At 38.9% G+C, this 23,741-nt stretch overlaps 1 protein-coding gene across 3 annotated transcripts in view; it reads right to left on the reverse strand.

The window, feature by feature from the left end:
* TBC1D19 (TBC1 domain family member 19) overlaps positions 1–23,741 on the reverse strand; it is a 147,762-nt gene that overhangs the window by 87,202 nt on the left and 36,819 nt on the right. For all 3 annotated transcript variants that reach the window (XM_062212833.1, XM_062212834.1, XM_062212835.1), the window contains 3 exons: positions 21,748–21,820; positions 10,682–10,720; positions 8,757–8,869 (listed from right to left, as the gene is read on the reverse strand). In XM_062212833.1, the coding sequence (XP_062068817.1) occupies positions 8,757–8,869; positions 10,682–10,720; positions 21,748–21,820 (225 nt within the window). The remainder of the gene's footprint in view (positions 1–8,756; positions 8,870–10,681; positions 10,721–21,747; positions 21,821–23,741) is intronic.

Genomic DNA, 23,741 nt, shown 5'->3' on the forward strand with positions numbered 1-23,741 from the left:
TATACTAAATTGATCTTCTGTATATAAAAATAATTGAAAATGAATCTTGATGTGAATGGAATGGGAGAGGGAGCGGGAGATGGGAGGGTTGCGGATGGGAGGGAAGTTATGGGGGGGAAAAAGCCACTGTAATCAATAAGCTGTACTTTGGAAATTTATATGTGTTAAATAAAAGTTTAAAAAAAAAAATTGTAACATTCACTGTTTAAACTGTTGTGAGCAGAAAATGAAGTAATAAATGGAAAGCTCTTAAAAAAAAAATTAGGGGCCGGTGCTGCAGCTCAATAGGCTAATCCTTCGCCTTGCAGCGCTGGCACACCAGGTTCTAGTCCTGGTCAGGGTGCCGGATTTTGTCCCAGTTGCCCCTCTTCCAGTCCAGCTCTCTGCTGTGGCCCGGGAGTGCAGTGGAGGATGGCCCAAGTACTTGGGCCCTGCACCTGCATGGGAGACCAGGAGAAGCACCTGGCTTCTCGCTTCAGATTAGTGCAGTGCGCTGGCCGTAGCGCGCCGGCCGCAGCGGGCATTGGAGGGTGAACCAATGGTAAAGGAAGACCTTTCTCTCTGTCTCTCTCTCTCTCACTGTCCACTCTGCCTGTCAAAAAAAAAAAAAAATAGGTCATAATGAAATTAATCCTAGCATAGACTAGTTTCAGAAGGTACAGCTGTGAAAGGAAGGAAAAGGATATGGAGATAGCTAGGGAAGACATGGGATGAAAATTTGCTCTTATTTCTAAGATACAAAAAACTTGAAAATATAGGGGGATGAGTGGGTAGAAAGGAAGAAGCTGATGATTCGGAAGAAAAATTTCCAAAATGACAAAAGGAGGCACAAGTGGAGCCTTAGAAAAAGTTGAAAGGGTCCAATAAAGATTAATTTCTAGGGGGGGAAGAGATAGAAAATTGAGAGACATTCATAAATTCCATTTTTGCCCCTGTGAAATAGGAAGAAGGATGAAACAGAAAATCTGAAATTTAATGGTGATAGTTGGGCATACAATTTTGGGGAGTAAGCTGCCTGGTACCCCAAAGAGGCCAACTATAACTGTGCAGGCAGTAATCTATGTGATTCTGTGAATCTTAAGTCAGCTCAAGCACTAGAGAAGGATGCTGGCAAACATGAACACTGCTCCAGGCATCAGGGTCACATGTGGTACACTGAAGAAGCTGCTTTACTAAGTCATAATTCTCTATGCTGGCCCTGGTTATTCAGCTCACTGGACTGGGTGACTTCTCTAAGAAATATTTAATGACTACAGAATAGGTTTGATTAAGATCTGATAATACATCATTAGACCTTTCCTCAAAAGTTAAAGACAACTGAATTACAACCTCCACTCTGTAATTCTGTGGTTAGTATACACATGTAGCCAACACAAACACATGTGTGTGTGGAGGAGTCTAAGGGTTAAAGTAATTTTGAGCAGAGAAGTAATTTGCCATAGAGAAGAAAGAGCAGAGTGAGAACCTGAACCTAGGTCTTCCTAAAGCTCAAAGCCATGGCTGTTAAGTATTAAGCTATACTGCTTCCCTACCTTCATCAAAATTATAGTCTGTATCTGTTGGGGATACAAAATAATTGTTCACTGACAATATGCATATACTGTGGCATGTATGGCAGTGCTATGAAAAAGGAATTGTGGAAGAGTTTGAAACATCTTCACTTGGGGTGCTGGTGAGACATACAAGTGCTTAGGTTCCCTAGGCTGTTTGTCTGAAGCTCCAGTAAGAGATCTGAGAAGCATACTGATACACTTGAGCCAACTGGAAACTGAAGCTATGGGATTCAGTAAAATCTGCATAGGAATATATAAACTCTAACTGCAAAGACAAAGCAGACTGCGCCACAATGAATAAGACCATAAAGACTGCTGCCACAAAAGCCAAAGGGTATTTTAAAAAGGAATTGTCAACAAAGTTGAACACTGCCTAGAGGTACAACAGGTAGATATGTCTTTCATTTAAATAAAAGCCAAGGTGATAGATTGGATTAAGATGGCGGAGTAGGAAGGGAGCTTACTGCTCTAGCCTAGCAGAAGATAGTTTAAAAACAGAGGAGAGAGAGCGCAGTCTCAGGGGAGAGTTAGGAAGAAACTCCAAGCAAATTAGAGGGACACAGTGGAACTATGCAGAGGGTATGGACGCACACAATTCAGGACCCCAGCAGCCAAAAGCCTCTGCACCAGCTTTGGAGAGTGAGGTGAGGCCAGACTGCAGCAGCTCAAGCCACTGGCAATAAAGATGCAGGAAGAGCCTGGAGGGAATACGGCTTGGAGCCCCGTGGGGGATTGGGTACCTGCTAAACTAGAGGAGAGGAAAAAAGGAGGGACACGTTTTTCTCTCCCCAGTCACCCTGCAATGGCATCCTGTAACAAGCCAATAGAGAGTGGGCACCATTTTGGACATACATAACAGCTACGCCAGCTGGTGTCCATGCCCAGCAACCAGCCAAGCAGACTCCCGAGTCCGGCGGGAAGAATGATGTGGGGCTGGGTGCTCTTGAATGTGAGAGGCTTCTGTGTCGTAACTGTGAAAACACAGGCTGCATGGGAGGGCTCAGGGTGTGGCTGGGACTTTGGGCAGTCACTATAGGAGGCTCCACATGCTCACGATTCCCTGGTTCTCTGGTGAGGAACACTGCTGAGGATTCTGTGTTTACACCGAGGACTGCACAGATCCTTTGTGTGGTCCTTATGGCAGCATGGACCAATATTATATCCAGACACTGGTGTCCTTTGAGGAGAGGAGGTAAGCTGAGTCTATGCCAGGAGAACAGAACAAACTTACCCCCTAAAAATGAGAGCGAGAGATTTACAACACCCAACCTGGGTGTCACCTTAGGTACTCCCTTCATCCTGGAGCACTGAACAGAGCTCCCTGGCCACACCAACCACACACGTCTAGGTATTCAATGAAAAAGTAGATACTCCACTAATCCACAGAGGCATAGTCCAAAGAGAAAAGCTGCCACAATGAAGAACAAAGAAGAAACCAACGAGCATCTTCACAAATACCAAATAATGAAAACACCAATTCAAGAAACAAGAATAAGGAACACAACATGGTGCCGCCAAAAGAATACAACACTTCAATACTAGATTGTGAAGCTGAAGAGACTGAAGAAATGATAGAAATGGAATTCAAAAAATTGATTGTAGTATTACTTAGAAGTATTCAGAAGCAAATGCATGAACTAAAGAAATCCACACAGGACATGAAAGAAAATTTCTCCCATGAAATTGAGATCTTAGAGAGAAAGCAAAATGAAATCTTAGAAATGAAGAATTCAATAGAACAAATAAAAATGCAGTGGAAAGACTTAAAAAACAGAATCAGTGAAACAGAAGAAAGAATATTCGACTTAAGAGATAAATTGCTGGAAATTTTGCAATCAGACCAAAAACAAGAAGAAATCAGAAAACTAACACTGTTGGGAATCTACAGGATACTATCAAACACCCAACATATCGGTCTAGGAATTCCTGAAGGTGTGGAAAGAGAGAAAGGATTAGAAGGCCTTTTTAGTGAAATAATAACAGAAAACTTCCCAAATTTGGAGGAAGAAAAGGATATCCAGCACAGGAAGCACAAAGAACTACAAATAGACATGACCAGCAAAAATCTGCACCATGACACGTTTTAATCAAACTCTTCACAGTGAAGCATAAAGAAAAGATTCTGAAATGTGCAGGAGAGAAACACCAGTTTAATTTCAGAGGATCTCCTACAAGAATCACAGCTGACTTCTCATAAGAAACTCTACACATGCCCGGTGCCGCAGCTCAATAGGCTAATCCTCCGCCTTGCAGCGCCGGCACACCAGGTTCTAGTCCTGGTCGGGGTGCCGGATTCTGTCCCAGTTGCTCCTATTCCAGTCCAGCTCTCTGCTGTGGCCTGAGAGTGCAGTGGAGGATGGCCCAAGTGCTTGGGCCCTGCACCCGCATGGGAGACCAGGAGAAGCACCTGGCTCCTGACTTCGGATCAAAGGCTATTGGGGAGTGAAACAACGGAAAAGGAAGACCTTTTTCTATGTCTCTCTTTCACTGTCCACTCTGCCTGTCAAAAAATAAATAAATAAAAAAGAAACTGTACAGGCTAGGAGAGAATAGTGAGATATATTCAAAGTCTTAAGAGAAAAAGACTATTAAATGAGAATACTGTACCCTGCAAAGCTCTCATTTATGAATGAAGGTTAAAAATAGACCTTCCATAACAAACAGAAATTGAAAGAATTTGTCACCACCGTCCAGCCTTACAAAAGATGGTTAAGGATGTGCTGCACACAGAAACACAGAAACAAGTTCATCAGTACAAAAGAAGGTAAAGGCTGAAAATCTCCCAGTAAAAGTACAAAGGAAATCCTAAGTAAAAAATAGGATATTTATGGAATAATGGCAGGGCCAATTCATTACTTATCAATAGCCACTTTGAATGTAAATGACCTTAACTCTCCAGTTAAAAGACACAGATTGGCTGAATGTTTTTAAAAAAATCCCATCTATTTGTTGCCTACAAGAAACCCATCTCACCAACAAAGATGCATGCAGACTGAAAGTAGGATGAAAAAGATATTCAATGCTAACAGAAACTAAAAAAGAGTTGGTGTAGCCATCCTAATATCACACAAAATAGACTTTAACTCAAAAACTTTTAAAAGAGACAAAGAGGGCCACTATATAATGATTAACGGATCAATCCAACAGGAAGATGCAACTATTATAAACATATATGCAACATAATAACAGGACACCTGACTATTTAAAAGAAATGTTAAGGGACCTAAAGGGAGACATAGACTCAAATACAATAGTAATAGGTACTTCAGTACTCCACTCTCAGCAATGGACAGAACAACCAGAGAGAAAATCAGCAAGGAAACAGAAGGGTTAATCAACACTATTGACTATACAGATATCCATACAATTTTCCACCCTACAATCACAGAATACACATTCTTTTCACTAGTGCATGGATTTTTTTTCTCAGGTTGACCCCCTGCTAGGGCATAAAGCAAGTCTCAGCAAATTAAAAAAACGAAATTATACCAGGCATCTTCTCGGACCACAGATGAATAAAGCAGGGAATCAGCTACTCAAGAATCTCTAGAACATATGCAAACACACGGACACTGGACAACACACTCCTGAACAGTGGGTCACTGAAGAAATAAAAAAATTTCTGGAAACAAATGAAGACGAAAATACAACCAATCAAAATTTATGGGATACAATAAAAGCAAAGTTAAGAGGAAAGTTTATAGCAGTTGGTGCCTACATCAAAATTGGAAAGGCACCAAAAAAAAAAAAAAAAAAAAAAAAAAAAAAAGCTATCAATGCATCAAGGGTCTAGAAAAACAACAGCAAACCAAACCAAAAACTAGTAGGAGAAACTAAATAATTAAAATTAAAGAAGAGATAAACAAAATTGAAACAAAAAATTACAAAAGATCAGCAAAATGAAGAGCTGGTTCTTAGAAAAAAGAAAATGGACATAACCGTGTCCCAACTAACAAAAAAAAAAAATAAGAGAGAACACTCAAATATAAAATGAGAGATGTGAAAGGAAATATAAAAACAGACACCACAGAAACAAAAAAAAAATCAGAAATTACTACAAAGAGCAGTATGCTAACAAATTGGGTAACCTAGAAGAAATGGACAGATTCCTGAACACACACAACCTACCTAAATTAAGCCATGAAGACATAAAAACCTAAACAGACCAATAACCAAGATGGAAACTGAATCAGGCATTCCTGCTGCAATCTGGAACCAGACAAGGATGCCCACTGTCACCACTGCCATTCAATACAGTGCTGGAAGTTCTAACCAGAGCCACCAGGCAAGAAAAAGAAATCAAAGGATACAAATTGGGAAGGAAGAAGTCAAACTATCCCTATTTGCAGATGACATGATTGCATATATAGAGGATCCAAAAGACTCCACTAAGAAACTACTGGAACTCCTAGGAGAGTTTGGTAATATCACAGGATATAAAATCAATACACAAAAATTAATAGCTTTTCTGAAAATATTTTTTCTGAAAATATTAATTTTTATTATAGATATTGAATAGAGCTGTTATTTTCCATTTAGCAAAGTCAGATGCTTAATAGTTCCAAAATCCAAGTGTGAAAATCACCTATAAACATTTTAATAAACAAATATTATCTGAGATTTTTAAGTCATTATTATGTAGAATTTTCAGGGTGATATTTCTAGAAGCATTCTAATTTTGTGTTTGAAATGGCGGTAATTCCTCTGCAAAGAGACAGGATTTGTTAACCTACCTCCTGAAAAATGAAGTTGGCTATTGAAGTTAAAACCTGGTTTCAACTTCCAGCTCCGCCAGCCTTCTAGAAATACATCATTTGAACTAGTTCCTTAAATTTCTTCAAACTTCAGTTAACCCATATTTAATTATAGGCAATAATATTTATATAAAAGAACTGTTGTGAGGATTCAATGAAATAATATCTGCGAGTCCTTAACAAAATGCCTGGCACATGAATGTTCACCCTCAATGGTAGTACTAATAACAATTACATATTGCATTTAATTATGTTATAAACTAATTATAATGAATTATGAGGTTCTTAAGGAAATAAAGCATTATTAGTATCTATTATAAAAAGTATGTGTCTGATTTTTATAGATTATATATGTGTTTATTTGTGCGTGTTTCATTTTTTTAAATGATTTATTTACTTATTTGAAAGAGTTACATAGAGAGAGAAGGAGAGACAAAGAGACAGAGAGGTCTTCCATCCACTGGCCCAGATGGCCACAGTGGACAGAGCTGTGCAGATCTGAAGCCAGGAGCTAGGAGCTTCTGGTTCCCCGACACAGGTGAAGGTGCCCAAGGACTTGGGCCATCTTCTACTGCTTTCCCTGGCCATAGCAGAGAGCTGGATCGGAAGTGGGGCAGCCAGGACTTGAACTGGCGCCCATATGGGATGCCAGCACTGAGGCAGCAGCTTTACCTGCTATGCCACAGCACCGGCCTGTGTGTGTGTTTTAAATTTCCCTCTGCAAATAGCATTGTCAAAAATCACTTGCTTCCATTTCACAAGAATAAAACCAATTTTTGATAGTAACTACAGTGATAAGAGTAAGAAGGCTCTTATTTGTTTATTTCATTATTTTGAGAAGCAGAGAGCCAGACAGAAAGAGACAGACAGGTCTTGCAGCCACTGGATAACTCCTAAAATGCCTATAGCATCCGGGGTTGGACCAGGCCAAAGCCCTGAGGCTAGAACTTAGCCTAGGTCTCTCCCACAGTTGGCAGGGACTCAAGTATTTGAGGTACCACTTGTTGCTTCCAGTATACATACTAGCAGGAAGCTGTAATCAGAAGCCAAGCCAGACCTTGAACCCTGATACTGTGATGTGGGATGCGGGCATACCAAGCAGCATCTTAACTGCTGTGCCAAGCACTACTCTGAAAACTTGTGATTTATTTTAGAGCAGTTTTACACCAAATGATGTTGCTCACCTTTGTAGTGACACTCTAGAAGTAACAGTTCACAAAATAGGCTTATGTTTATGTTGGGCATTTATATGTGAGTTTATCAAGTCCTGTGGAAGTTTTAACTCTTCTGATCTAACACTGGCTCCTGGCTTCAGATCCGCACAGCTCTGTCCATTGTGGCCATCTGGGGAGTGAACCAGTGGATGGAAGACCTCTCTGTCTCTCTGCCTCTCCTTCTCTCTCTGTAACTCTTTCAAATAAGTAAATAAATCATTTAAAAAAATGAAACACGCACAAATAAACACATATATAATCTATAAAAATCAGACACATACTTTTTATAATAGATACTAATAATGCTTTATTTCCTTAAGAACCTCATAATTCATTATAATTGGTTTACAACATAATTAAATGCAATATGTAATTGTTATTAGTACTACCATTGAGGGTGAACATTCATGTGCCAGCCATTTTGTTAAGGACTCGCAGATATTATTTCATTGAATCCTCACAACAATTATTTAATATAAATATTACTGCCTATACTTAAATATGGGTTAAATATACTTAAATATGAAGTTTGAAGAAATTTAAGGAACTAGTTCAAATGATGTATTTCTAGAAGGCTGGCGGAGCTGGAAGTTGAAACCAGGTCTATATGATTCAAAATCTGTTTTTAGTCAAAAGGTTAGAAAATTATTGGTATTTTCTTCATTAAAATCTTTAAATGGTTGACTTCCTTGATTGACAGGCTTAAATAAATTTTTTTAAAAATCCTCATTGAGGCTATTTCAGGAATAATCAGTGTTTTAAATACTTTTTCTTTACTGAATCTTTAACCTGTCTGCTATTGAGGATTTCTCTTATATTCATATTCCCACATAATCTGTCAATTTTTAGAAGCATAAAGACTGCATATTTCCTAGGTAACCATAGTGACAAAGAATTCATTTACTTACACTGAGTTGTCCTTTATTTCTTGCTATTTTAACCCCAATCCTACCACATATCTTCACTGATCTAAACTGTCAGACTCCACTTCTCAAAATCTCATTTTTTGCTTGTATGCATAACCCCATATTATTTATTAAGAACAAAAATTTGTATTTAAGCACACTGATTCAATTACATGTTAACTCTTACCTGAGAGACCAAAAGTACCATGATTTTGGAAATAAAAAAGACAGATAAATAACAGAGTAAGAGTGAAAAGTTTCTGTTTTCAACAATTGGCTGAAAATCAAATATCAATATCTCAGATTTGGCCTATTCTTTTTCCTGCTTACCTCGGGTTGACCGGAAATATTCAAAATGAGAGCCCACAGTTCCGCTCTCAGTGCCGTGGGACTTCCTTGTCTGATATACTGTTGAGCAGCGGCACTGTCTTGCTCTGCTAGGACTGTCACAATATATGAAGATCTCATTAGGGAAGCTATAAGCAATATCACTGAAGTCTCTCATTGTCAGTCTTCTGGGAAACTAACATTCATATCTGATGTAACTACAGCATCGCTTGACCTTTTTTTTCCTCTGTGGATTTTATATGGCCCCATTTACAGCCTTGTAAGCTGAAAGCCTTAATTAAGCTTCTCCACCTTCTACTCAGCCTGATAAAAGTTTTTAAATATAGGCACCTTGAGATTTTGAGATGTTGCTTTAATTAACATGGATCTGAATTACTATATACACACATATATATGTATAAAATACAAAATTTGGATTCCATGATTAACTCAAGTCATATCTACTAAAACCATAAATTTCTTACACATATTCTACTAAGTCATGAATGTTCTATTATGGTACATGACATATACCAGATAAGATAATCCATTCTAATAGATGACTTGTTAGTTATCTACCAAAATCAATAGAAAAGAGAATTTTTTTTCAAGAGGCAAAACCAAAGAAGATCTGATAAAATTTTTTTTTTTTGACAGGCAGAGTGGACAGTGAGAGAGAGACAGAGAGAAAGGTCTTCCTTTTGCCGTTGGTTCACCCTCCAATGGCCGCAGCGGTAGCGCGCTGCGGCCGGCGCACCGCACTGATCCGATGGCAGGAGCCAGGTGCTTCTCCTGGTCTCCCATGGGGTGCAGGGCCCAAGCCCTTGGGCCATCCTCCACTGCACTCCCGGGCCACAGCAGAGAGCTGGCCTGGAAGAGGGGCAACCGGGACAGGATCGGTGCCCCGACCGGGACTAGAACCCGGTGTGCCGGCGCCGCAAGGCGGAGGATTAGCCTAGTGAGCCGCGGCGCCGGCCGATAATATTTTAAGAAGGCAAAAAGTACTGTTGAGCAGCAAATTTCATAAAATTAACATATAAACTTCTAAATTTCATTTTTGTCTTTTTAAATAAAAATGCTAGCTATTGTTTCTGAAAAGGCAAAATACAAAAAAAAATACTAGTTAATTGCTGATGTTTGTCTAAGAGTATTTTTTCTTAAAATCTTGAAAGGGAAAATAGTCTTATACTAAATGAAAATGATATGGCCAAGAGAAACAAAAGAATCACATGAAATAAAAAACTGATGAAACAAATTCTTTAATTTGCAATTGCATTTAATGAAGTTGTCAAGTCATACCAATGAAACCTTTTAAATAAATGATTTTGAAAAACAGACCTAGAAAGTTTTGTACAAGACAATATAATTGCCATATAAGGTTCATTCTAACACAAAGATTTACCTGTACTTCATATTTCAAAGACAAAAGATTTATGTAAATAAGGAAAAGGATCTTTAAAATACAGGAAAATATTATTCCTTAAATACTGAGAGTCACGTGGGATAGAAAGTCTTCCCGCTGGGAACGATCAGCAGGAACTGTTGGTTACATGTTCTGCTGATGCAGGAGCACAGTCCCATTAATTCTAATGAGATGTGTGAGTGCATCAAAGACAGAACCTACCTTCTGAATTTAAAAGAAAACTCTGCTGAATGAGTTTATCTAACATCCCCGAGGAATGTGTGTCTGCATTTTAATTTTACTGAACTAGTTGTGTACTTCATTTGACATTTATTATAAAGCCAAAATGATGCATTTTCCTGCTCTATAAAGCTTTCCATTAAATTATCTGCATAGATAAATATTGTGCCTCTTTTGGTTTTTAGCTTTTCAGAGATTAAATTTCAATTGGCGATATTTGATGCAGATATTTACTGAAGGTGATCTCATTTTTCAGAAATTAATATAAGTATATTTAAAAGCTTACCTTTTTGACCAATACGCACATGCTCATTTTCAAAAAGTTCTAAAAACATGAAAAGAAAACAAAATTATTAAATATAAAATATAAATACGCTTAATTACACTTAGAAGAACAGCTACATGTTTCTGTCCTGATTTTTAATTATAAAATTTTTTAAAAATTTATTTGCAAGGCAGAGAGATAGAGACAGAAAGAGATCATCCACTTGCTAGTTCACTCCTCAAATGCATGCGATAACCAGAGGTAGGCCAGGTCAAATCCAGGAGCCTGGAACCCTTTCAAGGCTTCCTTGTGTGTGGTAGGAACACAAGTACTTGAGCCATCATCACTTGCTGCCTCCCAGGTTTCCATTAGGAAGAAGCTACAACCAGACACAAAGCCAGGACTTAAACCCGGACACTTCACTGTGAGCATCCCGAGCAGCATCGTCACCTCTATGGCGAATGTGTGCCATATACTGATACTTTCAATTATTTTTAAAGCTGTGTGGTTCTGCAGAAAACTACATTTACCTCATATGTTGGAAAGTTTTTTCTAAGTTATATAATCAGAAGGGAAAAACTGATGCTTTAATTTTTCCTTTGTTAAAACAGAATATCTTCTCAAAACACAAAAAATGTTTCTTTCCACTCATCTTCAGTTTTTCAAATAAAAAGAAAACTTGTTGATGGTTCATTTACAGAGTTCTACTTTCACTCCAATCTACAATTAAAGTCTATCTTAAAAGCCTTACGTTATAGGTAAAATTCCACTATACAAATGCCATTTTAAAAGATTATATGGGATGGGCTGCTTTTTTACAAAAGTATCAATCACAATGGAAAAAGACTCATATACTAAACAATATTAAAATAACAGAGACTTGTTTATCAAAAAGACCATTAAGAGAGTAAAAAGGTAAGTCACAGAGTGTAAGAAAAATATTTGTAATACATATAACTAGCAAAGAACTTTTATCCAGAATATATAAAGAACTTTTGGTAGAAAAAGGAAGACAATGTCAGACAAAAATAGGCCAAGAACCTGACAAAAAAAGATAACTTAAAGGGCCAACAAACAAAGGAAAATGGCTCAACCACACTAGTCATCCCAGAAATGCTATTAAAACCATTATGAAATACACGATCACCACAATGCCTAAAATGAAAAAGATTGACAATTCTAAGTGAAAAGATACCAAACAAACGAATTTCTCATAAAGTTGCTAGGAGCATAAATTGGTTCAACCACTTTGGAAAGCTGGCAATATCAAGCTAACACTGAACATCCTACAAAAACCAGCAATTTACTCCCAGGTACATACTATAATGCATACATATGTGCACCAAGAGACATGTACAAAAATATTCACAGAAGCACTGTTGACAATGACCAAATTGTGGAAATAACTCAAGAGACCATCAACAACAGACCAGATGATTAGTGCTGTATTCATAAAAAGGATTACGATACAGCAATGAGAATAAGTGATTTATAATTCCACACAACACAAGTGATCTTAAAAACAACATAAAGTGGGCCGGTGCCGTGGCTCACTTGGCTAATCCTCTGCCTGCGGTGCCGGCACCCTGGATTCTAGTCCTGGTTGGGGTGCCAGGTTCTAGTCCCGGTTGCTCCTCTTCCAGTCCAGCCCTCTGCTGTGGCCTGGGAGGGCAGTGGAGGATGGCCCAAGTGCTTGGGTCCCTGCACCCACATGGGAGACAGGGAGGAAGCACCCGGCTCCTGACTTCGGATCAGCGTGCAGCACCAGCCATGGCGGCCATTAGGGGAGTAAACCAACAGAAGGAAGACCTTTCTCTCTGTCTCTCTCTCTCTCACTGTCTAACTCTGCCTGTCAAAACAAAAACACAAACAAAAACAACAAAAAAAAACAACATAAAGTGAAAGAAGTCAGACACAGAGAGAAGCATATACTGTATAGTTCCGTGATGATGAAGTACAAAAACAGGCAAAACCAACCTATGTTAGAAGTGTCACTAGTTGTTACCGGTGGGGCTGTAGAGTGAGCCAAGAGGCTGCTGGGATGCTGTAATAGTCTGTTTCTTCATCTGGATGGAGGTTATACAAGCGCATTCACTTTGGAAAACTTCACTGATCTGTAATGATGTATGTACTTTCCAGCATGCATTTTATACTTTATAAAGTTGTATTAAAATTAGAGTAAAACAAAGAAATATGAAGTCATGGCAGTGGAGGGAGTTGTGACTTTAGATCTTTGGTTCATTCCATAGAAAATCAGTAGCTCAACTTTCTTTCCTCCTCCTCCCAACTTCCTGGGAAAGGAGGAGCTGTTGATTGCATTTATCATATTATATAGCAGTAGATAACTCCTTCCAACGAATGAATTAACTGTGTGTTAAAGGACATGAACATACATATGGCTCTCTCCATAAACACAGCCTCGGTCTCCGGCAACTTGGCAGCCAACTTGGAACTTGATGCTTTCCTGACAAGGTGGCTCATGCCCAGGTACTTTAAAGTTCTTATCAAGGGTGGCTTAATGGCCTCAGAGTGTGAGATATGGACACAGAAGGACAAGGAGACCGATCTTGGGCTAAGTTTTATTTTTAAGGTTTATTTTCATTATTTGAAATGCAAAATGTTAGAGAAAAACAGAGACAAAGAGAGAGGGAAAAAGAGATCTTCTATCCACTGTTTCACTTTCCAAACAACTACAATGGCCAGGGTTGGGCAAAGCAGAGGCCAGGAACCAGGAACTCCATCCAAGTCTCCAAGTGAAGGGACTCAAGTACTTGGACCACTTTTCTGCCTTCCTAGGCACATTAGCAGGGAACTGGATTGGAAATGGAGCAGATAAGACTTAAACCAGAGCTCCAACATGGGATGCCAGCGTTTCAGGTGGCGGATTAGCACACTGCAGCACAATGCTTGTCTCTTAGGCTAAGATAATTTAACACCGTTTTCTAGAAAGTCTTTTCTGTAACACCCAACCTTATTCCAGCCAAATATAAAATGGTACTATACTTCTGTTTTCCATTTGTTAATATTTCTTGTGCCTATAGCACTCTTGGGAGGATGGAGGTTGCTAGGGTGAAGAGTGACAGAATTTGAGTACTCCAAGGACATCTAAATGCAGAACCAACCATTACTCCCAACAATGAATAATAGAAGCAGCCAGTTTTCCATTACCTGAAATATTTTTAAAAATATGGTTTGATATATAAAATTACAACAATAAGCAAAAAGCAGAAGAATTTTCTTAAAGAAAGATTACTGTATGTTTGGTACATTTTCAGTATTAGATAATTTTTAGATGGAAAATTAATCCATAGTTTTTTAATTAACTAGAATACCTGAACCAAAGTACCCTTTTTTAGCTTATTGTATTCTACCTCTGATGTCCCCCAAAGTAATCAGTTGATCAGTATTCAGTGACCAAGAAAATTGTCTGGGATTCCTGCTAACATACAATCATTTTTTTTAAAGTTTTATTTATTTATTTGAAAGGCAGAGATACAGAGAGGCAGAGGCAGAGAGAGATAGAGAGAGGTCTTCCATCTACTGGTTCACTCCCCAGATGACCACAATGGCCAGAGCTGCACCAGTCTGAAGCCAGGAGCCAGGAGCTCCTTCCAGGTCTCCCACTTGGGTGCGGGGGCCCAAGGTCTTGGGCCATCTTCTAATGCTTTCCCAGGCCATAGCAGAGAGCTGGATTGGACGCAGAGGAGGCAGGACTCGAACCTGTGCCCATGTGGGATGCCAGTACTGCAGGCAGCAGCTTTACCTGCTACGCCATAGCACCAGCCCCCATACAGCCATTTTCTATTAGTAAAATTTAAACAAATTACAAAGAAAAAAAAAAGTCTGACAAAAACATATTTATTTCAGAGGTTACATATAAAGTAACAAGTTTCACCTTACTTATGATTGTCAGGCTTAGTAACCAAGGATCAAACCTTGACAGCAAATTTTTGTTTTCTTATTAAAATGGATGATACTGCTGGATGATGATAGTGTTTTATTTCACAAAGCAGCATGAAATAAACAATATCCAAGAATACTTTTTTACATAGTTTAACTATCATGTTTAATATAATAATTGTACTTTCTAAATGATATTTTCTAGCCAAGAATAAGAAGCCCAAAGAAGGCAGAACCAGAATCTCCAGTCTATATTCTATTCCATGTTTCTCAGAGTGCTCTGAGGACCATCCCATTAACAGTTGCATCAGTATTAACAGATCTTGCTTGGAGAAAAGAAAGTTCTGTGTTTAAACAAATTTGGGAGATGCCAGGCTAAAATGGTTTACCCAGGAATTTTCATAGTCTTTTAAGATAGTGACACACATTATTCATCTAACGAAAGTATACATCACAGGCCTTCCCAAACTTTATGTGACAACAAGATCCTCTTTCACAGGACAAATTATGAATAGTCCCCAGAATACACTTCTGGAAATTCGGTGCCAACTGAATACCTTTTTATTCAGAAATAACAAACTGTTGAAAATGTCTGTTTAGCAAAATTTATATCTAGTAAGATTCAGTCTCTGTGTGTCTGTATGTGTGCATAAATTTAAAATAAATGCAGGAGCAGACATTTAACCTGGTGGGCACAACACCCACATTTCAGAGTACCAGAGTTAAATTCCTGGCTCCGACCTCTGACTCACAGACCCTGGGATACAGCAATGATGGCTCAAACAGTAGGACCCCTGTACCCATGTGAGAGACCTGGATTGCATTTCAGTTCCTGGCTTGCCCTGTTGGAGCCCCAGCCATTGTCGGTATTTGGGGAGTGAACCAGCAGATGGGAGCAGTCTCTGTTTCTGCCTCTCTGTCTCTCTCCTTCTCCCTCCTTCTCCCTCCCTCTCTCTCTCTCTCTCTCTCTCTCTCTCTCTCTCTCTCTGTGTGTGTGTGTGTGTGTATATATATGTATGTATGTCTTGCAAATAAATAAGGTTATTTAAAAAATAAAATAAATGCGGAGACGGCAAGATGGCGGAATAGGAAGGGAGCACATTGATAGTTCAGCAAGACACACAGGTTAATATAAGTGGAGATACTGCAGGGTCAAGGAAGAGTAGGGGAAGAAACAGCAGAGGAAACTCTTCCGGAACTAGTGATTCACAGTGGACCTGCGTGGAGAGCGTGGGAGCCCAGGTTCGGGACACCAGCGGCAGACTCAACACACCAGCGCTGGAACGCGAGGTGAGCCGAACCTCAATAGCCCGAGACACCAGCGGGCAAGCGGAAAGAGGAGACTAGAGGGAACGAGGCTTGAAACTCCGTGGGGAAAAGTTCACCAGGCTAACTAGAAGAGAGAGAGAAAAAAAAAAAAAAAAGTGACCGATACGGACACGAGTTTCTCTCTCTCCGCTCACCCCTCAAAGGCGAGCAAGACAAAGAGCAGGCGCCATTTTGGACATACGTCATAAGCAGGGCGACCTCAGGTCTGCACCGGCCCTGAGCCTAGCAGAAAAACCTGACTCTGGGGGGAGGGGTGAAATAACAGGAGATTAGCATCTAACTTGGCAATCCAGTGAGACACTGCAGGAGAATTGGAGCCCACACCTAGGGCAGCAGAGATTCCCTGTGTGGTCCTTGGGAAAGAGCTTCTGATCTCTGGCTCCTGTGGGTATATCATTCGCCTGCTAACTACCTCCAATTACGTTCAGCTGTGCGGAATTACTTCCCTTTTGAATCAAAAAAAGAAAGAAAGAGAGATTTACCACGCCTAACCTGGGAGTGTCATCTTTGACACACCCTCAACCCTGAGGAACCAAACACAGCTCTCAGTCCACACTCATCTCAAGCCTCTAAGGCTCCACCAAAAGCAGACAGTCCACTTAATATAGAGCCATAGTGTAACAAGAAAAAACACCACAGTGAAGAAACCAAATATCTCCAACATGCCATACAACAAACGCAAAAACCGAGGAAACAAGAACAAGGAAGACACTATGATGCCCCCAAATGAAAAAGACACCCCAATCCAAGATTATGAAGATGATGAGATAGAAGAAATGCAAGAAGCGGATCTCAAAAAATTGATAAGAACATTAAGAAGTTCTCAAAAACAAATTCTTGAACTACAGAAATCCTTCATGGACAAGATAGAAAATCTCTCTCGTGAAAGTGAAATATTAAGGAGGAATCAAAATGAAATGAAACAACTACTGGAACAAGAAACTGTGATAGTGACGAGAAATCATAATGAAATGAAGAATTCAATAGATCAAATGACAAACACATTAGAGAGCCTTAAAAACAGAATGGGCGAAGCAGAAGAGAGAATATCGGACTTAGAAGACAGAGAACAGGAAAGGAAACAGGCAAACCAAAGAAAAGAAGAAGAAATTAGAAATCTAAAAAATATTGTCGGGAATCTACAGGATACTATTAAAAAAACTAATATTTGGGTTCTAGGAGTTCCTGAAGGCATGGAGAGGGAGAAAGAATTAGAAGGCATTTTCAGTGAGATACTAGCAGAAAATTTCCCAGGTTTGGAGAAAGACAGAGGCATCTTAGTACAGGAAGCTTATAGAACCCCTAATAAACATGACCAAAAGAGATCCTCACCACGACACGTTGTAATCAAACTCACCACAGTGAAACATAAAAGATTCTAAAAGGTGCAAGAGAGAAACGTCAGATTACTCTCAGAGGATCTCCAATTAGACTCACAGCAGACTTCTCATCAGAAACCCTACAAGCTAGAAGGGAATGGCGAGACATAGCCCAGGTACTAAGAGAGAAAAACTGCCAGCCCAGAATATTATATCCTGCAAAGCTCTCATTTGTGAATGAAGGTGAAATTAAGACTTTTCATAGCAAACAGAAACTGAAAGAATTTGTTGCCACTCATCCTGCCCTGCAAAAGATGCTTAAAGATGTGTTACACACAGAAACGCAGAAACATGGTCACCAATATGAAAGAAGGTAAAGGAAGGAAACCTCACAGCAAAAGATCCCAGGAAGCTCAATTTCTCTTTGACATAGAATTAAACTCTGATGCTCTGTTAAAGCAATGTGTTAAAGTAATCTAAAAACAAAAAGTAATTCAAATCAATTGGCAATCTATAAAAAGAGTTAAAGATTTTAAAAGCTATTATTAAAATTGCTATATTGGTCTATCATGCTATGTTATATGTGTGTACATATCGTATGTCCACATGGGGAAATTTTATTAAGAGTTTTATTTTAAATGGCTTATAGATAAGATTGTCCATAAATTTAAGCTGCTAAAATCAATCAAAGATACATTTTAATTTGTATGACCTGAATCTGTGTATCATATGTTTTAAACTTGTTGGTAGAAAGAAACTAAAAATATTTTATATGGTTGTGCCTAAGTTTACTGGTTAAACAAACTACACCATGTTAGATATTTAAGAGATGTTTTCAAATACATGATTCTTAAAATTTATAGAAGGCATTGGACCTTCTGGTAAATGTTTTCTTAAGTTGTTATCTAATGATTGAAACGGTTTGCTAAGTATTCATGTAATATTGCTATTGTCAGCAAGCGATCTAGGACTTGCTCCCTCATTTCTCTATTCTAAGCCCAACTTGTTCTTTCATTTCTCTATTCTCTTCTAGGTAGGAAACTAATTCTATTATGAAGGAATCTGTAGGACACACAATTTAATCTTTAGACCTTATAAAAGAGACGGCTAACATTTTTCTGTAATAGCATAGCCAAAATAACAACTTAAATAATAATCTCATAGCTAGATTCACTTCGCCATCAGCGAAGTATACAGTAAGTAGAAAAAACCTCCCTTTCAGACCAAAGGGAAAGAAAGTTTTAAAGTGAGAATATAATTTTCCTCATGGGCATTGTCTACCTTAGAAAAACTACTACAGAACATGCCTGTGACTATAGACTTGTAGTTCAGGCCACCGAAGATTAGACATGGGACACGGGCACTCCCTTGACTTGCATCCTCTGGTCTGCTTTAACACAAACCAGGAGGAAAAGAAAGCTAGGCATCAGAAGCAATGGGTGGCAGGCCTATTAATGGCTGGTCTGTACAGTGATCTGCCCTCAAGGAGACCCAACAGGCCAGTCCACTGCAGTGGCTTTCAATGTGGTAAGCCTGGGCTTCAGCAGAAGTCAGCTTGTGAAGAGCCCTGGCAGCTCTGCCAAGAGTTGGATCACTGGAAATGGACCTGCCCTGGAGTCGAAGGATGTCCAGGTCAGAGCCACAGATCTTATTGGCTCTAAGCTGAAAAGCCCTTCACTCAGCCCAACTTCCAAAGTGACCACTGCAGCTGAGGGGATGGTCAAGTAGGGTCAGCAACATTGCAGGCAGAACTGTAAATTTCTTGCTAGAGATGCCACCTGCCTTTACCTGACCAGCTCTCCTCCCAGCCCAGCCCAGTCATGAAAGTCAACAGAGTGCCTTCCCCTAGTAGGTTCACACCTCCCTTAGGATGTACCCCATGTGAAGAGATAGATAGGTCTGAGCCTCTTAACTTACAAGGCCTAAAGCCCACCAGATTATTATCAAGCCCCTTCTATCAGGTTCTATTTGCCTCTCAATCAGAAAACTTAATTGTAGCTTAGACAGCACCTTTCTTAGCTCCTCTAATAATGACTCTGTCCTTTGTTCTAGACCCTGTCTAGTGCACTTGGGCCTCATTCCTTTGTAATCATAACCTCTACTCTACCACCAATGGCTCTACTCCCAACCTGTGTGTACTGATGGTCCTCTTCCCCACTTAATGCTGTATAATTGTTCAAACCTGGTAAATGCCACTCTTAGGATCATTGGTTACTATCCTCACTCTGTCTTTTATGACCTTGTCTAAATATGAGCAGAGTCGGCAAACTTGGAAGGCTTCCATAGCCTTGGCAACTCATGACGAGAGCCTAGGGTGGTTACTGGCGCCATAAACTAGAGTGTCAATTTGTTGGGTCAACAACAGGAGCCACTGTTCACTTGCTCCTCACGTGGGATCTCTGTCCTTAATGTGCTGTACATTGTGATTTAATGCTATAGCTAGTACTCAAACAGTATGTTTCACTTTGTGTTTCTATGTGGGTGCAAGCTGTTGCAATCTTTATACTAAATTGATCTTCTGTATATGAGGAGAATTGAAAATGAATCTTGATGTGAATGGAAGGGGAGAGGGGGCGGGAGAGGGGAGGGTTGTGGGTGGGAGGGAAGTTGTGGGAGGGGGAAGCCATTGTAGTCCATAAGCTGTACACTGGAAATTTGTATTCATTAAATAAAAGTTAAAAAATTAGAAAAAAAAATAAAAAAATAAAATAAATGCATATTCAGGAGTTTGTAGGAACAAGTGATATATCTAGTGTTTTTATTAGTATTATTTGTTAATAAGAATTCTGCAATATAATAGTAAAGACTTTTCTCCTTGATTAATTTTCTACTTGATTAATTAGTATGAGAAGAATGTACTGCAAATTTAACAATAATTGAATGGAAGCAATGATAAGACAAAGTAATAGGGGTTTTTAAGATGAGTAAGAACACAGTTCCTTTAAGTCACAGTTGGACTTAATCCTAAATATAAAACTTGTAAAACACAAGCAGTAGCAGCATTTTCAAACATTTAGCATTAATTCCCAACTTAACCAAAGTCATAGACAAAGGCTAAAAAAAATAAAAATACCAGTGAACCCTGGGTAAGATATAATATCCAATTCTTCTTTCCAAGTAATTTTGTTGCCAAGCAATTCTCAAGTCAGGCAAAAACACAATACTACACCGCTGAAAACAATCTTATTAAATGAACATGAATTTAACCCAGCTTTTAGCAAACCTACATCGACAAGCAGAGACAGCAAAAGTAACTGATGACTAACAGAATATCAGGCTCCTCCAGACAGGTGGAGGTGCTCTTTGCTCTGATCCAGCTGCCCCTTCGCATCTAGTTACAGCAACTGCCACACTGAATCTACGTCACTTACCACGAAGAGCAGAGATTATGTCTTACATCCACGAATCTATTCACCAGTCTCTGGCCCTCAGTAGGCTCTCAATGAACATTTATTGCATTATGTGTAAATCAAAGAAGGAAAATCAACACTCCAGTTTAAGAAATAAATCTAGTGTTTTAAAGTATAGCTACTATAAGGTTTAGAATAATTTTAAACAATTAAAAAAAATATTTACTTGAAAGACAGAGTTACAAAGAGAGAGGGATGAAAGAGATAGGAAGAAATCTTCCATCTGTTGGTTCGCTCCCCAAATGGCCACAATGGTCTGGGGCTGTGCTGAAGCCAGGAGCCAGGAGCCAGGAGCCAGAAGCTTCCTCCAAGTCTCACATGAGTATAGGGGCCCAAACACTTGGGCCATCTTCTGCTGCCTTCCCAGGCACATTGGAGGGTGCTGAATCATACGTAAGTGGTGCAGCTGGGACATGAACCAGAGCCCACAGGGGATGCTGGTGTCACAGGCAGCAGCTTAAACCACTGTCACAATGCCAACTCCATAAACAATTCTTAAAGATTATTTCAAAAGGGAAAAATACACATATAATCCAGGGTTGTCTTAGTATTTCTGTTCCTTTTCTTATATAAGGCTATCACTAGCCATGAACAGAACTATATAAGAGTGAAGGACTTCTGAAAATTTACCAGAACCTAACCTGCTGAAAAACAAGGAAGTTTCAAGAAAGGTCAGTTAGAAAGTTTCAAGAAAGGTCAGTTTCTGGGAAACTGAAACTTAGCAGATAACAGGGAATAGCAGTTTGGAAACCACCCCCCTTGTGCAATGGTTAAGATAAGTAAAACTGATGTCTACTGAGATAAGTAAAACTGCTATATACTAAGATAAGTGAAATTACTGTAAACAAAAACCCCATTCCCCTTTGTATTGCTTAAGATAATTTTGTGGTTTTTGCCTTTAAATACTGCCTGTAACCCTCGTCCAGTACCTCACTCTCTCAGGAGGGAGGGGTCCGTTTTGTGCAAAACGTAAATAAACCGCCTCTTGTGCTTGCATCGCCGGTGTCCGGAGTCTGAATTTCTGGGTCCCCAGGGTGCTACCCAGGACCCCGCCAGCTTTGGGTCCTTCAAGAGATCTTATTCTGTAAGATTAATTAATTATATGCTGTAAAAACAGGAGAATACTAACCAGGAGGCACTTGTGTAGAATCATCTATACCCAGTTGTCCTGTATTTAAGCCAAGTTCTACAAAGCATTCTTTCTGAAAAATAACAAATGTAGCATTAACATACATCTCAGACTTTACTGCACATTAGTAAAAGATCAGATTCACCTACACATCAGCTTAAATAAAAATTACAATATAAAAATGAATTTTAGTTTTGCCCAATATGAGTATGGCTCATATTTTTTAGAAAGCTTCCCAAAAATAGTTGTTGATTTTTATTAGTCAACAAGTTAATTAATAAAGAATGATAATTGCGCTTTTGAGTAGAGAACTAGAAGCATTCAAACCGTTCCTAAAACACACACACACACACACAGTATAAGTAGCACTTGTCACAATTATAATCTTTAAAAATAATTGTCTAAAATTAGTAAAACAATCATATTTCTGTGCTTTCTTTGGTATTGTACTTGCTTAAGGTTTAATTAACTAAACAAATATGCAAAACAAATTTATTTTTATGTAAAACTAGACTGGCAACTGCTCAGTTAAAATAAGAATAGATTGGACTCATGCTCCCTACTTCCTCTACTTATCTAGGAATGTCTAAGGAAAGTAATGTTCGGTATTTTTAAAAATACTATACACATTATTTTCATTCCCTAAGTAATTAAATATTTCTATTAATATATGCCTCATTGTTTAGCTACTATTCTAATTGCTAAAACCATACTTCCTTCTCCACTTAAAAAATAGAATTAGTTTTAATCCTTCCTAATTATCTTGTTATTTAAGTCTGTGATGTATTAATGTCTCTCACAAAACAGTTACTCAGCTTAACATGCATATACATACATTTCATTTTGTATTGATTTTAAATAACGGCCATTTTATTTCCATTCTTAAATAAACTTGATTTTGTCTATAGCTTTAAAAAGTACTGCAACCTACGTTCCCACATTTTAATGACTAGTGAGCTGAAAATTTGTTATTCTTCTATTTTCAATCACTGTCTTCCATGCATTTTAAGACACTGTTACTTCATTGACGTCACTAGCTTGTTAATTTGTATTCCATTTTTAAAATAACCATAGTCTTCATACTAAAGGACTCAGGCCTGAAAAACACTTCAATATTAGGCTTTGTATGCAAAATATTTCTTACTCAACATGAGCAGATGTGGGCTCAAATCTCTGATCTCCTTCAAAACTCGTCTCAGGTTTCATGTCTTCTCAAGCCTTCCTTGATATTCCAGGCTGATGTAAGCAACTCTCTATGCACATATATAAGTATTATCCCATACCAACTTCTACTGAAGCACCTAACCACATCACAGTGAAATTGCCTTTTTACTGTTCATCTTCCCACTAGCTTGCAGTGGGAAGACAAAGACTCATCCATATTTGCACACCCTGTATTCATCCAGAGGCCTGGCATAGCAGAGGGGTTAGGTATTTTTTGAACCACATGACTGAATTAGCAAACAGGACATAGATGGAATTTCATTTGGCAGTTAATAAATCACAGTTTTAAGGAATTTCCACTTAATGTGGATGAATCTTCCTAACACTGTGACTAGGTCTAAGTGTTATTCCATTATAGGATCACAGGACTCACTGAGCCCTTACCAAGTTGAGTACTTAGACATGGCAGGGTCACAGATAAGCCATCCAAGTTAGAATCATAGCACTAGGCCACTTGAATACAGGAGAGGCAGAAGAGAAGGACTAACGGTCTGCTAGGGCACTGAGTCATAATTGCTTAGAAATTAATAATAGGCTTTAGGTTCTCCAATAACTAAGAATGCTTTCTCATCAGCTTAAGGTCCCTACAGACAGCAGAAGACTAGTCCCACTCAGGCACACAGGGGGTCTTTTCCTAAAGTACCTTTTCCTGATTCTTTCCCTAGTAAACTCCTTTGAGAACCAGTTCAAATGGAAGTACTTCTGAGTAGATTTCCCACCACTTCCAGAAAGAGAATCTGCCATTTCCCCTTCTGAAAAGCCATAGCACT

This window comes from Lepus europaeus, chromosome 16 (genome assembly GCF_033115175.1).
Source record: "Lepus europaeus isolate LE1 chromosome 16, mLepTim1.pri, whole genome shotgun sequence".
NCBI classification, from domain to species: Eukaryota; Metazoa; Chordata; class Mammalia; order Lagomorpha; family Leporidae; genus Lepus; species Lepus europaeus.